This window comes from Catharus ustulatus, chromosome 4 (assembly GCF_009819885.2).
Source record: "Catharus ustulatus isolate bCatUst1 chromosome 4, bCatUst1.pri.v2, whole genome shotgun sequence".
In the NCBI taxonomy this organism is placed as follows: domain Eukaryota; kingdom Metazoa; phylum Chordata; class Aves; order Passeriformes; family Turdidae; genus Catharus; species Catharus ustulatus.
Window position 1 is genome coordinate 10,516,463 of NC_046224.1, and position 18,881 is coordinate 10,535,343.

General features: G+C 34.1%; 1 protein-coding gene across 5 annotated transcripts in view; it reads left to right on the forward strand.

The window, feature by feature from the left end:
• CACNA2D1 (calcium voltage-gated channel auxiliary subunit alpha2delta 1) overlaps nucleotides 1-18,881 on the forward strand; it is a 368,220-nt gene that overhangs the window by 256,953 nt on the left and 92,386 nt on the right. For all 5 annotated transcript variants that reach the window (XM_033056982.2, XM_033056980.2, XM_033056981.2 and 2 more), the window contains exons 8-10: nucleotides 9,456-9,525; nucleotides 10,350-10,400; nucleotides 11,476-11,575. In XM_033056982.2, the coding sequence (XP_032912873.1) occupies nucleotides 9,456-9,525; nucleotides 10,350-10,400; nucleotides 11,476-11,575 (221 nt within the window). The remainder of the gene's footprint in view (nucleotides 1-9,455; nucleotides 9,526-10,349; nucleotides 10,401-11,475; nucleotides 11,576-18,881) is intronic.

Here is an 18,881-nt window from a genome sequence, read left to right on the forward strand (position 1 = left end):
CTTCATTATATTGGTCTTTGGTAAGCCTATTTCAAAGAGATTAATTTTTCCATACTGATGATATTTGTGAAAATATTGGAAATATCAAAACCCAAAATTAAAATGCACAGAGAAGTCTGCTCATTATTATCTGAAACATATTCACCCAGTCATTCTTATGTTAAAAAAAAACCAAAAAACAAAAAATATTCAGTACCTCTAAGCTACAAAGGGTGTTTTCAAAACAAGTTTTTGCATATTAATGTTTTTTTTTTTTTTATCTTATATTGTCCCACTGTTTTTAGTCATGGGCAAAGGGTACATCATTTCTGTTCTGAGGAGGCTCTTGGGCTGTCCTTTTCACCATAGTGACCAACAGCACAAAGGGATCTTTCTGTGAGCAGCCCAGAGAGAAGAAAGTATGTATAAAATATGAATGTTTGAGCCACCAGCATCCCAGTCTTTCCCTATTCCTTGTGGAGACATTCTTCTCCCTAGACTTGTGGTGACAAGACCACAGTACCACCTCTATCTTATCCCAAGTTCCCCCTGCAGTCCAAATTCCAGTGCCATGTTTGGGGAGGGATGGGCTTCAGTGGTGTTGGGCACAGATCGACAGCTGTGCAAAGGTTCTTAGACGATTTTAGCAATATTTAAGCCATTAATCATTTCAGTCTCTCACTGATTACTTAATTAATTAATAATTAATTTGATTACTATCAGTATTATTCTCATTAGTTTCAATGGCAACATATTTTTGAAGAGAAATGCTAAGCTCTGTAACTCTACTGGCAATCATCCATTTTGATATGAAGATGCCAAGAGCAATATTGAGATTTCTATAAGTTACTCTATGAGCTCTGAACAATTCAAGAGTAAGTAAACTGTAATTTAATAGAAGCTCAACAAAAGAGAACAAGTATATAAAGTGCATGAAACTTTTAAGAAGGATGCAATATATGCTCATTCATGTGTTTAAAGGCACAAATCACAAAGCAGTCTTTCATCCTTTGCAAGACCAGCCCTCAGTAATCACAGGCCTCTACAATCAAAAGGAAATGCTGGAATAAGGATACCTTGATCCCAGTGGAGGAGGGGCAAGTTAGGGAATATTTAAACAGCTGGAGTCAAAGGAATGCCAAGTAAGTTTATCAGAGACACTAAACTGGGAGGAACTGTTGACTTCCTCAAGGGCAGAGGCTAGTTTAATATAGAATAAACAGTTGCACAAAATTTGGATATTTTATGATGTTTTTGTTGTTGTCGTTGTTTACATTTAATGATTCTTAACTGTAGTTCAAATATATCAAATTGTTATAACAAGTGAACATACTGACTCATAAAATTGTAAAGCCATTAAAAAAAATGATAAATTTAATAGTTTTAGATAACTTAATACTTAAATCGATTAATTATTATTTTAAAATATTAGAATTTTCCAGCCTTTTTCCTGCAAGAAAACAGTTTTTTCATCATTGATGTAGAACTCAAGAGTAAGAGCCAGTTTTCGAAAGTACTGTGAAAGGAAGCTGAAATATATTCTGTGGGCCTTTTTTATGCAAACTACTAAAATTTGGTATTATGGAAACAGCAAACAAAATCAGAGGAGTTTCTTAGGTAAAACTATGAGTCACTAAGTTCAAAATTTGGATTCTCTGTGATAGGGCAAAAGAGCAGAAATTATTATAAATTTTCAGTTGCTTTCTCCTTAGTTCTAGTGGATGTGTATCTACCTGCCTAATTATTTGACTTTATAAGATTCATTCCAGAACCCTGTATTGGCTTTTAAGATGTCATTTCATGATGACACTTGACTAATTACAGTTCAGACTAAGGGTTTCAGCAGTTTTTGATTCAAAATAAAAACAGTAATCTGTCAGTGTATTATCAAGGTCATTGAAATTAGCAATTCATTACAATCCAATTGAAACTTTTTTTCTTTTTTTTTATAAATCTTGAATCCATTGCTTGTGTTGCACATGTAGGATTTTGCTGGTGCCATTATGTAGACAGAAAAGTATTTTAATATAGATCAGGTTTCAGATTTAATTTATAATTAACCACAGAGCACTGGGCAAATCTGTTGCTCAAAAATAAATTAATTTAATTAAAGTAGTTTAATATGATTTGACAGATATTAAGTTACTTACATCTTGTGAGGCATCTATCCAGGTAATTTGAATGCCAAGTTTTGGAAAGCAGCTATCTAAAAGAACAATTTAATGTGATTTTTTGGTGGGCTACTTGGAAGTGTAGATCTAAAGTAACCAGTTCCTCTTTTAATCATCAAATTCTTTTTAATTATAGACATAATTAGGATTATAATTGTTAATCAATGTTTCATTAAATACTGCAATAGGAGCCATATTATTTTTACTGTAGTAATTACTAATTAAACAAACTTTAAAAACAACTCTGTATTTATGTGCTTTTTACCAGATACCAGCTCTTTGTTCATTTTGCTGTGGATTTGGGGGGTTTTGTTTGTTTTGGGGGTTTTATTTGTTTGTTTGGTTGTTTGGTTTTTTTTGACGGCAGACAGCAGACATTTATTTGCAGTTAAATGTGATACAGGAGGCTTTCTAGTTACAGGAATAAATCTACCTAAGAAAAATTGGTTGCATAGGATTACTCAAACGAAAACACAGTCCTGATTTAGATTAATGTTTAGCAGAAAATTGTTTGGTCAGCAACACTGACTCAGCTCTCTCAGGGAAGTACACAAAATAATAATTTTCCCAAGGGTTATACTAGAAAAGGTAGTACTGATAGGAGTCTGTAGTACTGATAGTTCAGATTTCAGCTAGTGAACTACAAATATCCATACCAGTGGCCTGATGGTGCATGAGTAGGTTCAGCATCTTTTATGAGGAAATGCTGAACCTAGGCTCAGTGGGACAGTATGAGTCTGCAGTGACCAAAGGTGTCAATGTGCCACACTTCGTATAGATCCAAAAAATTGAGTCAATTCATAACAAAAATAAAACTCAGAACGAAATACTATCCTGTCCCCAGCTGTTCCAAATCTTCCCATTTCTACCTGGAAATTTAACAAGGCCCTATGGGAAGTTCAGCTGAAAACTTGTGATACCAGTATGGCAAAAGAAATGTCTTCCACTCTCCCAAGCTTCTGCGCAGATCTGTGACTTGTCTCAGTGGTCTTTGTGGAGTCTTGTTGTTGGGGAATCTTTCATAGAAGAGAAAAGAGTCCAACCTGTAGCTCCTCACCCTTCTCTTATCACATAACCTAGACACACACACTTGTCCTCTTCATTTGACCTTACCTGTATTAGAGAATTCTTACTTTAAGTGTATCTGATCATGTCTTAATCAGGTATCCAGGTGTTAAGTTTATCTGTTCACTCAGCTTAAAAATGTATCTGTGCTATTAAACAGGATGAGTCAGAGTTTTCTTGGAATCCTTTAGACAGCCCCACAGTGTAACTGAAGGGACAACACGTGCTGGCAGCTTTTCCCAATGGACAGCACTGAATGCTGTTTTTTCTTAAATCATACAAAATTATCCAGTTTTGTTCCAGGAGACTTTATATTCTCAGAGACACCTGGATTGTGCATGTCATATATATGCTGCGTGGCATATAAAACACAAGTTTTCATCTGCAAAACATGTCTGGTTAAAAAAATAATAAAAATATCACTGTCCTCATTTTGCAGATGAAACAGGTATAGAGAGGTAAAATGGCTTCTTTAGTGATCCTCTGAAGGTTAGGTATTCAAGCTAGGATATGCATACAACAATCTTTTTAGTATTGAATGTGCATTCATGTTCATTACCTCATACTTAAATTCAGTTTAAATATTAGCAGATCTGGTAATCTCCTCTGGATGTTTGTAATATCGGTACTGAAAAGTACAGTGAAAAGAACTGTTATCTCCTTCCCTTTTTATATTGTAGACTTGCCTTCTACTTAGTCTTCCTTTGTTTATCTATGTAAGTAGGTATAATATGATGAAAATTTTAATTAATTAGAGAAAAATCTCTTTGCATTGCTCATACCAGTACTTTACTAGGATATTTCTATGGAATTTGAGCTTATGAGGTATTAAATAGAAAAATTCACAGATAAACAAAGCAGCACTTCAGTGATGATTTTCCAGAAAAATAATTTTGTTCCTAAAGTTGTCAAACTTTTTTGATTAAAAATATGGATAGAACAGAGCTATCTGAATAAGGATTATCTCTTATCCTTCCTTAAAAGAACCAAAACCAAAACCAAAAAAACACTCCACCCTCTTAACCTGTTAAGATGTTAGTGAAATAAGTTTCACTTAGCTGCTAGACCATTCCCTTCTTAGACAAATTAATAATAGAAGAGCTTTAAAAATCAATTTCTAATAAAATAAAATACTATCTCTCCAAATGAAGAACTTGCTGTGCACAGCTGCTCTTGTGTTAACAATTAATGGCAAGCAATAGTGTTGTGGCCATGATATTGAATTCTCCAGAGAAAGTAATTATTGAAGCAGGTACTAAGAGACTGGAAAGCCTAAAAAAATCCATACAAAATGAATCAAAAGCCTTGAAAAACTGAGAACGTCTTTTTTTTCTTTTTTTTTTTTTTCAAAAAGGTTTTATATTTTATAGCTGTTAGTTCCTGTTAACAGCTCAACATTTAAAGGAGCCTTTAAAGTAGACAACAAAGTAAAAGCCCAAACACTTTCCTAGTAATGCAGCTTGTAAATTATCAGTTAGTGCAATTAATGTGTGTGAGTTGGATACTTCTACTTTTTCATAGAAATAAGTCTCTTTGAGTGTTGTTTGCTTTTTTTTTTTTTTTTTTTTTTTTCCATTTGAAATCTGGGAGGGAGGAACAGGAGCTGACACGACTTGGCTATAACCATACTTATCATAGAATTGTTGATGATCTTTAAGATCATCAAGTGATCAGCCATCAACTCAGCACCACCTTCACCACTAAGCCATGTCCTCAAACGCCACATCCACACATTTTTTTAACTTCCAGGGAGAGTGATGTCACTTCCCTGCACTGCCTGTATCAATGCTTCACAACCCCTTCTGGCAAGAAATTTTAACTAATATCCCATCTAAATCTCCCCTGGAACAACTTGATGCTGTTTCCTGTTATCCTGGTCCTTTGTTACTTGAGAGAAGAGATTGACACCTACCTCCCTACAACCTTGTTTCACAATATGAAAAATCTTACAGTAAGTTCAGTTATAGCTTATTGTTCAAACTGGTGTGCTGAATTTTGCATTTACATGAGCAGATCCACCGAGTTACAGGATAACCTGCTATTTCTAGTGAGTTAATGAAATTACATACTATGGCTCACCATGGCTTCATGCTGAAATTTATGCCATGTCCATGTCTTTATGATACAGATTTAAATCTCCAGAATTTGCTTTTATAGGAGAAACAGACCCAACAATAAAACATCTTGTTCTTCTTCTCAAACTCTGATACTCCAGCCCTCTTTGGGAACATGGTTGCTAGTCAAGGTGAAACTGGTGCAAGCAATACATTTAGGATGAAATTCAGTTTATACATGCAGAAAGAGAAATGTCTGCCTCTGAAATAAGATAACAGAAACAGATTTATTTTAAGTGGCAGACTGCAGTATGTATTGCACATTCTAATCACTTTGGGGTTTTTTTGCTACACTGGGACCAAAAAATCAATAGATTTGTTTGTGTATGGACTATTCCCATATCAAATCTTTGCTTAACTGATTTGTGATAAAACTGAGTGTAGTATTGCCCGTAACATAATTACCCATTACCACATGGGTAACACATTCTAAAACACCTCAATATTATTATCCTATCTTTTCTGTATCATGATGAGGCTATGAAAGTTACAGAAGGCATTGCACAGACCTGTCTATGTTAGATAGATTGTACCTGAATACATTTTAAGGTCTTGGTAATTTTCTGTCACTAGAAGAAGAAACTCACAAGGGAATGGCTGCATTCAGTCCTGACTGAACATCTGGTGTGGTAGCACAGAGCTGGTCAGCAACCATCTCTGTCTTGGGAGGATGGTACTAATGAGTTATTAATCCAAGGCATCATTAAGATACAGATATCCTGAATAAAAATTACAGCAGATAAAAACCTTTTATGATGATTAATATTAGGGGCTTTTAAAGTTGTAGCTGTTTCCTTTTTGTAGTTACCCAGCTAAGGAATTCTGCAAAAATTCTGCTGCTACACTGAAATTCACCTGACTTCTTTCTGAGTGCAAAATTAAAGGAGCATCACATTTCTTAAATAGTCTGGGCGATGGCATACCTGAATTCACGTTTTTTTCACAACTTCACTAAAAGGGTAATGAAATATCAGCAAAGTATGTGCTGTAACTTGTACCTTTGCTCCATCTGAGGAAGACTGCTGAATCTGGCCCAGAGAATTGAATAGTCTGTGGTTTTGATTGTTTTGACTATCCCCATGAATGTTAATTTGAGAGACAGAAAGCTAAAATTTGAGTTTGAGTCAAAATGAAATTATGTAGTCTGGGATTTGTTAATTGGCATTTGTTACCTATCTATTATCAGCTTTTAGCATAATTTCTCAAATGTGTTAATAATGTAAAGGGATGTAAAGCTGTTAATTATTAATCTCTGCCTTCCTGTTCTTTGCACATACATACCTAACCAGTAGAACAGGGTAGAACTTTCAGGAGACTTTCCCTCATGACCCCAGAATGGGAGGTTGTAGCCAAGGTCTCCCTTTCCTAAAACATATTTTCATTTAGGGTCTACTTTGTGACAGTTTCTATAGTGCATTAATTGATTCTGCTTGTAATCAACAAACCTGAGTATTTCTACTCTAATGTGCAGAAATAACAGAAAAGCATAGTTTACTCTTGCTTGATTTTTATCCAGTCCTGTATCTCAATAATGCAAATAGAATTGGGAGGGTTATCAAACACAATGAATAGTTTATAATTCATAGTATCAAATCTATCCACATGGCAAACAAGAAAATCATCAAAAAGGAACATGAGTATGCACCAGAGAACTGTGCAGTGTTGATATAGTTCAAAAATACTTGTATGCAATATGTGAGGTTGTTCCTCACCAATGAGCTATGGTGAGGCTGATTTCTTGAAGATATTGGTGAACCAGGTTCCAAAATACCTTGTAGAAGTGTATCAAACAATAGCTTATATTTTAAAAAATTGTAAATCTCAAAATCCTTGATCAATTTAAGTTTTTGAGGGACAAGTGTAATCACATTTTTGTGGTTTTCATTTTGCTTTTATTTTAGATTACATAATAGCTTTTGTCAGTAAGATATAAGCCAGTTTCCCCAAATGGCTTTATAGTGTGTTCTGTATATGGACCAAAAAAGCAACACATCTCTTTCATTGGTCTCCACCCCTTCTAATTATTTCCCGTATAATTATAAATACCGACTTACTTACTTTTGCATATAAAAGATTTATCACGTTTTTAAAAGGTTGTTTTGAAAATATTAAATCAGGATAAATTAAAATGGATCAGTAGAGATCAAGTATCATGATAGAATTTCAGTTTCCTATTAAAAACAATTTCAATAATATCCATAAATACTCCGAATGTTACTAAAACCAGTGAATGTATTTCAAGCTGTTCAAAGCCATCTAACCTGAAAAGTGTTATTCCAGATAGAGAGTAGCATGAATTAGTAATTTAGTTATGTTAATTCTTGAGGCTGAAGAGGGAATTCAGCACTTCTTTGGTGTGAATGAAATTTTGGATACTAAGGGTTGCTGAGTCCTTATTTTTGTTATTCAGAACCTTGCAGAGGCTTTCTACTAGATTATGTAAATTGTTGTAGAAACCATCAGAAAAATCAATAGAACAAGTTTTCTCATTATACTTTATATATCTCAATTAATATATGATCCAGCAGCCATTAATATCCTATGATAAATCATGCAGTCATGGAAACTTAAACATGCAGAAGCTTTATATATTTTTCTGGAAACAAAAAAATATATTTATTAGGTAAACAAAACTTATTAACATGTGGCATAGGAAATAGTGGTTTAACAGTAGGGTAATAAATAATTGTTTTTAAAGACCTTCCCCAGATCTCCCTGAAGCTGCTGACAGTCATTCCAGTCAGAACTGTGTGTACTGAAAGAGCCATGCTAATAAAGAAAAAGTAGAATTTAGTTGTTGTGTACACCACTGTCTGTCTACCCAAAACAAAAACTGTGTTGCCATTCACAGTAGTCTCCAGAATGGCCAGATAGGATGTAAGTAGTGTGCTGAGTGGCTTCTGCTCAGTTTATTTTGTAATTGGACTGTTATTATAGAGACAAAAAAAATCCATCATTGAACATGTGTTATCCTCGTAGGCTCATAAATTACTGGTGAATTTAACCTGTGCATATCTAACTAATTATAATTTTGACATGTATCTGTCTCAAAAATTAGATTCTCTCCTTTCTGAAAATTTCAAATGCTCTTATCCTGTCAGGTCCCAAAGAACCTGTCAGGTGGTCTAGTCTGAAATTACAGACAATACTGGTATAGATTTTAAGGTTCTCCAGGTGTTCAGCAATACTCAGTGTTCTCTGTAGAATGTGTACTGCTGAATGTGGGTTACACTCAGCTTAAAGGTTCTAGTAAGTGATTGGCCAGCTCATGGTTTGGTCTCTTAGGAAGGGGTTCATTTTGTATAATCAAAAATAGGCACCTACTCAAAGCTGATGGCTTCTTTTATATTCATGGGTGGAGATGTAATTCTTCAATTTTGTCTTAGATATATGATTTTTCAGGAAGAATCCTGAAGCTGCCTATATCTTTCTTTATTTCCTAGACAGAAAAACGATTGATGTCAGAAAATAGCTCCCCCAAGGCTTTTGGCATACAGTGAGAGAACAAATTGCTGAACATTATCTCATTCCCTGTAACTTTTCACATTTTTGTGTTCGTTAAGCTGTCACATGGTTTTGAAAGGCTCATTTTGTTTTCCAGTAAGGAAATAATTCCTGCCCTTGCTGAAAATTACAGTAAAACCTAATAGATTAAACACCTAGAAAAAGTCATCATTCTTAGCATTTTCTTTACAGAGACATAAATATTTGCATCTATTTTTCTTCAGAGAATATACATATACATATACATATACATATACATATACGTATACATATACATATACATACACATACACATACACATACACATACACATACACATATACATATACATATACATATACATATACACATGCATATGCATATGCATATACATATACATGTACATGTACACATACACATCCATACATATATGTCATTTTATTGCATTGTATTATATGGTAATATGTATAAGAGTGTCTAGGTATTTCAACAACATATTACACAAATATAGACTCTTTTTTATCCATATGAAATGTTGATATTTATACAGTGCAAAGTCTGTGATACAGATTCATTACATTGTTGTAATTAAAATACTTGCAATAAAGCTTTATATTATCCCATACTTTTTTTTTCTTTTTAGCTTCCCCTTGGGTAGATAAAAGTCGAACTCCTAACAAAATAGATCTGTATGATGTACGCAGAAGACCATGGTAAGCTTTCTTTTTAAACATTTTGTGTATTTATATACATCACATACTTTCTAGATATTACTGTAAATTTTTTTTTCTATTTGTTTTTAATGGTACTTACTTTTAGTTGGTTTTTTTTAAACTAACTAGTTTTTTCTAAATAAACAATTTTTAAATTATACTCCTTGTCATGCAATATCCACTGCAGTTGTTGTACTATTGGATTATATGGACTTTTCATAGGAGGGTAACTATCAAATAGGTGTAAGCCAGTTAAAAACTCTGATTTTGTGCCAAAATCAATTATTATCTTGAGTGTTAGACTGAAACATTCTTTCAGACTTTTGCAAATATTTAAAAATATGTCTCAGTGGTTTAGACTAGCAATAAAATCACTAGATTGTAAAAGAGGAGAGAGTGGTGGGATTACGTCTCATGATTTTTTAATGTAAACCTCTCAAGACATAAAGTATATTGATACTTGGATGTAGTTGGATATATTATTTCAAAGGACTAAGTGTTTCTGCCTAAGCTGGGCTGAGTAATATTTCATCTGTCATCAAGATCTTTAGCTCTGAAATGGTATTCTTGTTCTTCAGTTATGTGAAAACAGTGAATTTTGATTATTATATCCTATGTCCAGACCACCCTAATGTGGTTTATACTTAGATTTACTTAGGAGACACAGCAAGAGAGGAAATAACAACACATGGGTTTTGTACTAGCTAGATAGGGGGATTTTAATGGTTCAGCTAGTTTGAGTTTAGAGATCATAGAGTGTCTTCCATCACACACAAAAACTGTTTATGCAAATATGTGTAATTCATACCATTTACTTATTTCAGGTATATCCAAGGAGCTGCATCTCCCAAAGACATGCTCATTTTAGTGGATGCGTAAGTGTTTATTGTCTGAATATTGACATTAGTGGGTTAAAAGTACTTTACACATTGAACAAAGCTCTGTATGCTGAAAAATAGAGAGGGAATTAAGAGGCCCTTGTATGCAAGGTTCAAAAATCTTGGTATGAGCAAAATAAATACATAATAGAAAATAGATCCAAAAACCACAAACCAAACATGAAAGTTATTTAAACTGGAGGCAAGGAAATGGTTTTTAAAATCACTTCAATATTTTTCTGTTTTCAACTTATTAATTACTGCAGCAATCAAGTGAATATTTCTCATGTGCATGCCAGGATTTGTTGTGAAGCACAAACCTAAAAACAAATTACTAGAAGCATTACAATAGCTGTGATAATGATTTAATGAACCTGAAAGATAAGAATGTATGTGGACTTTGTGTGTTTTCTAATACAGATTTAAAATTTGAAGTTTGGTTACTATAAAATGTTGCTAGAAAACAAGCAAGGAAATTAATAAAAGCTTGCTCTCTGCCTCAGCAAAGTTTCCATGGTGTAGGGCAATGTTGAGGGACTGAAGGGAGCATTGAACTTGATGTGTCAGATTGCTTTATGCTGAAAAACTTCTCAGCCATAGAATTTGCATTTAATGCTTTTACACTTGGTGAAGTGCTTTCATATCAGCAGTGAGTTTTATCAACATTTGTTATTTCTTCACTTCAGCTTAGGTTTGCCTTGAATCAAAGAAACTGTCATTTGTGTCTCTGGAAATCCAGAGCTGTAAATCTGTGTGTAGGAGTATAAAATGTTTAGATAATGCATTGGTTGAAGGTGGTAAACTCAGATTTCTTGAAAAGGATACAAGTAAATGATGTAACATTATGACCTCATCTAAGGCACAGGACTGAGACTCTGTGTGCCAGTTTTGGTCTTACTTTAATAATTATAAATAGTTTAATAATATTAATGATGAGTTGGCGAATTCAGAAATTAAATTGAAAATTTTAGTGTGTAAGTTGCTGAGAGTTCTGGTGGGTGCTCTCTGTTTTCTTTTTATGTTTTACATAATATTTACTGAATTCAACTTTTCTGTTGCGGATTTTATTTAGGAGCGGGAGTGTCAGTGGATTGACATTGAAGTTGATCCGCACATCGGTCATTGAGATGTTGGAGACATTGTCTGATGATGACTTTGTGAATGTAGTTTCAGTGAGTATCTGTTCTTTCCACAAAATTTACATTGTCAACAAAGCCAAAAGCAAACTATTTTTAATACCAGATGTAAGATATTTGAATGTTAAGCTGCAAAGAGACTTAAAATATATTGTATTTGTTTTCTTATAAAATAAAAGGGACGTCCTAGGTTTAATATTACATATACATTTGAGTGAAGGGCAAAAGTAATTTAAATAAATTCCTGCAGAACCAAATTCTCCTTTCCAATATAATTCTATGGTTCATATGAAACCTCTCCATTAGATTGGCATATGCAAATTCTCTTGAAAAAATTGCTGGTTCCCAGATTTTCTACACAGAAGATAATTTGGATTACTCATGTTGTTTGATGCATAATGACTGTAGATATGGAACCATATATCTGATCTGACCAATAAATGTTTCTGAGAAGTTCTACAAGTTCTTCGCCACTTTATGGGTGGCAAAACATCTTTTCCTCGTAATAAATAATAAAATAGAATGAAGAATCTCTGAAGAAGGTATGGGAAACTTTTCATTTCCCGGTGAATACCTTAGATGTCATGTTATAGCCTTGGGAAAAGCTTTTTTTTCTTTTTTTTTCCCTTAAGTTGTTCAACTGTAGAATTTTGATTCTACGGATTTAGGATGAGAACACTGACCTATTCTTAATAACAAGAGACAACCTCAATGAGAAGTAACTGGAGTGATTTTGGAGATCATTTTCAACTTGTAGAGTAATGTTGTAGCCAACCTGAGGGAGAAAGACCTGAAATATAACTAAAAGAAATCTTTTTTAAAACCACTTATTGCTTCTTGATTTGCTGACAGCTAAAACTTTCTGCAAGGATTAGAGAAGCGCTTACTCTCAATGGTGTTTCCTTTTTTAAAACTTTTATTAGTGGATAAGACCATTTTCCTTGGATTAAATTGTAGTGAAAAAAAAAAGCAAAAGAACTGAGTTTTTTTATTATTGTTATTAAAGGAAATAAGCTTCTCTGTAATGGTATTGGGAAGTTGAAATCTTCTTAGTTTCACCAATTAAAAAAAAAAAAAAAAAAAGCTTGTAATCCTAAACTGATGGAAATTGATTACTATGTTCAGGGAAGCTGTGCCAGCTTTCACTGCTGGAAAACCTAGACTCCTGCTACTTCTTGATTTACACAGATTTCCAAACTCTTTTGTTACATTTGCTCCAAGATGACCAGAAATAGTGTCTCTTAGTTCTAAGCCTTCCTTGGGCTGTGTTTTATTATCTAAGGTTCACTGTTATTCTAATGAGGCCTCAAAGTTGGGATTTGTGTCAGAAAAGGACCAGAAATCCTCAAATATTTTGTATAGATTATTTCCCCGAGGATTTGTTACTTATAATATATAAGGGCCGTTTTTCCCCTCTGAATGAACTTTAGGCTCACATCAGAAGTTCGATTAACGAACCGAAGAGGATGTTTAGGTTATGTTGTTTTCATCATCAGTGGAGGGCAACAATCACAGAAATGTGCATAATAGAACATGGCATCTCTAAATCTTTCATAAAGAGCTGCTTGGTGGTGTTCCCTTATAATTTAAGTATTTTAAAAACTTTTCAGTATTATATTTACTTTTGTATAACCTATGTTTTCATGTAATCAGATGATTTATGAACGGAGTCATTACAACACACACACATATATATATATATATACATATATATATATGTGTGTGTGTGTGTGTATAGATTATTTCTCTAATAGACAAGAAATCATATGCTATAGATAGGAAACAAATGGTTGTAGTACCATAAGGCATTCTGTAAATGAGAGGAATGAACACAGAAGTTTGATCTTTATTTGAAGATTTTTAAAGATTTCTTTTGGGTTTTAGAGATTTGGCAGAGTCAATCTAACAGTTGGACTAGAATCTTTCAAGTCTTTTCCAACATAAAGAATTCTATTATTCTATCATCTCAAAATATTCCATAATGCAATAAGTATATCTAAAGTTCAACTCCAGTGCTTTCTTAGTGAAATCAACACAAAAAATATCAAGTTAAACCTTTTGTTTTAGGTGAAATAAATGCAGATTTATTACATATTTTTTTAAAATTTATTCAATATATTGCATAACATGTCTGCTTAAAAACATTTTCTTCTTAAGCATCCCAGTATTAGACATGATAGGCTAATCAAAAAGCCTGAAAAGCTATGTGAAAATGTTCAGCTAATACAGCATTAGCATATATGGATATATGAACATTAACACTAACTACACGTTATCTATGTTTTTTCTTTCCTTCATGGATCTTTTGGATTAAAACGTGACAGTTGTTTTATGGCTTGTTAGCTTTGATAACCATGGAGTCTTTGGTCTGGTTTTGAGTTAACTAGAGAGCTGTTTCACTGCTAACCTCTGCCAAGATGTTAGTCACAAAGGCCATGTGCACGATGATTCATGCCCACAACTGAAAGACATGGATTTAGGTTCATGTCAATCACTTCTTAAAAATGACAGGAGGATTTAACGAACTGTGCCTTTTATATGAGGAAATCCTAGAGAAAAAAAGCGTAAAAATAGATGTGCTGAAAACATTAGTTCTACTGAATAAACATAGTTCCTGCCTTTATTTCCAGGAAAAGAAAGGTTGAATGAGCAATTAAGTTTTAAAAAGACAGCCAGGGGTTAATATATCATGGTTTCCTTTGGGATTTGCATGTCCCTTATCTGAAGTGCTGTGCTTTGTTGCAAGGAGAAAACCTGCTGTTTGAAAGGGCTTAAATGTATGAGTAATACAGCTGTTTTCCCACTAATCCGGTTATAGGCTTTGATAGCAGCGAGCGGTAGATGATAGGGGCAGCAATTCCATCCCAGCACGTTGTGATTTAGTGGCTTGGTTTCAGATGTTGACACAGAGAGTGTAATTTGTTTGTGATTGTGGGTAGTGCGCAGGAGAAATGTATTTCAAATCTGCAGAGGTGCGGAAAAGCCACACAAAGGAGAAACCTCCCTTGCATCATCAGATGGGTTAAAGGTCAGGAGCTGTTGTACTTTTTACATTCACTTAGCCTTTGTAAAAATCCAAACTAGTATTTACTGCTTAGGAATTGGAAATTAAATGTCATAAGCATACAAGATAGAACAGAATCATATTCTGGGAAAATTGAAAACTCATCTGCTCTTGTGCAATTCTGCACATTGAGCAAACTGAGAGGGAAGGTGAATTCTACATGAATTGATTTCAAAGAAAAAACTGTTCCCCCACCCTATTAAATTATTGTTGGGGATAAAAAAAAATTCTCTGTTCCTACTGATTTTTAAAAGCAGTTTTTAATGTGATTCTATAGCGCAGTGGTTGCAAACCTGTTTACTTCATCTCTCATACTCCTAAGTTTTTCACACCTTTCTAATTAAAATATTTAAATAGGCTAACAGAGGGAAAAGAATTTTTTTTTAAGTCTCTTCAATATATCAAAGGCTTCCTTTCCTTTTCTGCTACACCCTGTATTCTGCACTTCATACTGCACCTATATTGTCTTAAATACAGAGAGATGTTCCTTCCTTCTGGGATCTACTTTCTTAAGTTTATTTTAAAAATTAACTAACATGCCATGGGTGGAAATCTTACCCTGTAGTTCTAGTGGAGGGAGGAGGAGGCTAAATTCTACAGCCAGGTAGTGTGTCATGCTTATACTATCTTTGCTAGAAACATTAGCTTTGTGTGAGTGTACTTCTGTTCAGTTGGCAAAAACTTGAAGAATTTTTTTTTTAAAATAATTTTAACTTTGTTTCCTTTATTATTTCAATGTAATGTTTTTAGTGGACCTGAAATTAAACTGCATAGTCAAATGTTATGACAGTTTTTTTACTGTGTATTTGAATTTTGGTCCAGAAAAGTTCAGTGGTGCTTAGTTTTTCTGAACATCACTACTTGAAGGGAGGAATTAAACCTGATCATGGTATCAGTGGCACTGAAGTGTTTCTGTTGGTGGATCTAGAGGAAATGGGAAGGGCTCCTGTATGAAGGGGTTTGAAGGGGTTTCTATATACTTTCTCCTTTTCCTTATATTAAGGACAATACTAAGGAGAAAACATGAAGGTGCCTGCTATCTTTTTCATTATTTGAAAAATAAAAAAGTTAGAGAATCAGGTTCCCTCTACAATAAGTATGTCTGCATAAAAACTTCTCTTAGTGACTGAATCCTGAAGCATTTTAGGTAATGAATCACAATAACTGCAATTAAGTGTACAGGCTCCTCAGCATCCTAGCTGTGTGAGGCAGCAAACAAACACATTCGTGTAATTCGTTTTTTTGGCAGGGGATGTGGTTTGGATTTTTCCCTAGTCACTGAAAAGTGATAGAAGAGCAAGTTTAGGTCTGAGTGTTGAGCTTCCTGCTTCTCTTAAGAGCAATCCATCTATCTGACTTTGCAGTTTCTCTTAAATTGAATGGTTCATTTTCAAGAAAAGGAGAACAATGATAGCTGCAGATAAACACATCTTGCTAACAATGTTCCTTAATGGAAAATCATTATCAGTCCTTAATGGTAGGTCATTATCTTTCATCTTCCATATTCAAGGAGCAAGTGAATTAAATGTGGTTTTTTTCATGCAGGTATATTTAATAAGCACTGTAGATGCAGGGTTAAAAAACCGGCTGAGAAATAATGATCAAAATCTAGTATTCAATTTCAGCATTCCTAATAATTACAGGTAGAGCAAGGCTATGTATCTATGGACATAGATGTAGGGGAAGTATATCTGGAGGACAGGTTAGCAAATATAATGAAGATGAATATTCTGCAAATAACAATGGAACAAATCTGGAAATTATGGAAACCCAGGAATTATTACGAAGTTGGAAAGAAATTTCACTTTAGCAGCAGGAGTCACAGTAGTATAAACAACATAATGGAATATTTATCTACTTGTAGAATTATGTTTCTTTTTACCTTCTCTCTAAAAGGAAAGTCAAGAAAGGAGTCAGTGAAGATCTGTTAAAAGTCTCTCAGGTGGGGCGGGAGTTGAAACAAGATTAGGGTAGGGAGGATATTATATTAGCTGACTTTTTTGAAATGAGATTGACTTCAGTGACTTCAGATCCTCAGGAAAGCAAAATTACCAAGTTTGTTGTCAAAATAAAGAAAAAGTGAGGGACCACTAGGAGTTGAGCTTCTTGCAACCTTCATCCAACATGATGAACTAGAAATGCTTGTACAGCTTCAGTGACATGGCTAGAGACAACTTTTCATCTAAATAATGTATGGATTGATGATTCACTTTCTCTCCTGGAAGGCAAATTATAAGTGTTTGAACTCAGATATTGACTGTATGACTCCTTTGTTGTGGCTGAATACTGTTACATATTTGTGGAACATATCAGCAATTTAACACAAAAAAGATTGGCTCAGATATTATAAAAAATATTGTAGGTGTCTTCTCTGAGGACTGAAAATTTTTTTGCAGGTGATTGCTTGAGTCTAGAAAGCATCTTCTCACACACCTGAGTACATCATCAGAGAAGCTGGGTTTGACATGCTCTCAAATTCACAGAATTTGAGCTTTTTTTTTGGTTGCTCTGGGGTGCAGAAATAAAGTCTAGTGACTGATGTCATCACAGATGATATGTGCTGTTGCTGGGGAAAATCTTGTTCCATAGGTTCTCAAACCTGTCAGGTAAAAACATTGCAAGAAGCACTAGCTGAAGCCAAATATATTTGAATGGCATATAACTAGTTAAAATTCCTTTAAAAATTCCAAAGAAAGATTCTTATTGACTTTATATCAATATTTAATGCCTTTCTGGAAGATGCACTTTAAGCAAACATCTATCACTAAATGTATTTGTTATGGTTTATTGCAGAAGTAGCAAAGGGAATTTTAATGGACAGTGATAGGTGGGTGGTGAGGCAGTATGCAAGAGGTCAGATTGATGTCTCATTGCCCCTTTTAGCGTTAAATCAAGAATATGTAAAGATTTTGATTGATTGGATGGTTGGTTGGTTGGTTGGTTGGTTGGTTGGTTGGTTGGTTGGTTGGTTGGTTGGTTGATTTTTTTTTTGTTTGTTTTGTCTTGCAACTTAAACGTTTGTCCCACATAGTTGTTCATCACCAAACTCAGTTATTAATGGACTGGAAAATACTTCATAACCCTTGTGTGATACAAAAATTTGAAATAGTAAATATTGCAAAACTTTAATCTTTGCAAACATGGAATACATACCAGTAGGTTTTTTTCAGTATTTTTAACAGTTTTTCCATGTCTTTCTAGCAAAAGACATGTTCAGTAGTTAAACTTTCTCTTATCCTTAGTGTAAGTAAACCTTAAACTTCATGTTAACAATCCCTACAATATTGTCTGTGCAATAAGACCAAATGGCAAATACTTACATATAGCAGACATATACAGAATAGTCTGTCACAGAGAGGTGAAAATGAAGTGTTACTTTTCCATCCCAGTGATAATATTCCTTATGGTTCTTGCTTATGTTTCTTCTGGAATATCTGGCTTAAAATAATAATGTCAGTGTGTAAAAACCAATAAGATAAAAATAATGTAAATTCTTCTCTCTGGGATTACAGCTCAGACCAGGACCATCTCCAGAAGCCAAGTTGCCACATTCACCTCAGAACTGTGCACAAGCCACTAAGCCTTTGTAGCACTACAACCAGGCAGATCCCACACAGAAGCTACTCATGTTTTTATTCAAAGACCATCTGGACACACCTGATATGTTGCTACAGGATTTAGAAATAAAGAATGTATTTCAACTGTTTTTTCTTAATTTCTCATTTAAACTGAGCCTTACATAGCTACAAATAAACTTGACAAACTTTATTTTTCTTTCAGATTTACAAATTAATAAACAAGCCATCTGAACACTGGAATTTATTCTGTTTATACATCTATTATTTTGCCTGCTAGGGGAAAGCATATCATGCCAGATTCTACACCCCAAGAGAGCTCAGACTGCTGCAGCTCTGTGCCACATATCCTACCAAATGTCTTCCCAACTGGCACAATACACATGGAGCACATGTATATACACATACATACATTATATATATATCTACACACACACACATACACACACACACACATATATATATATATTCACACACACAGAGTAATTTCACGATTTTAAACCGCACCATTTTGACTAAAATTTTGGTCTGAACGCAAAGTGTGGCTTATAATCAGATAAGGCTTATATACAGACAAAGAACAAAAAGTTGCTGTTTTAGTTTGGAGGACAGGTGTCTGCTGAGAAGGGCAGGAGCTTCTCTTTGAAATGGAGAATGGAAACCCCCTCCCTCCAAATTATTATAATTTTGAAACCAAGAGGCT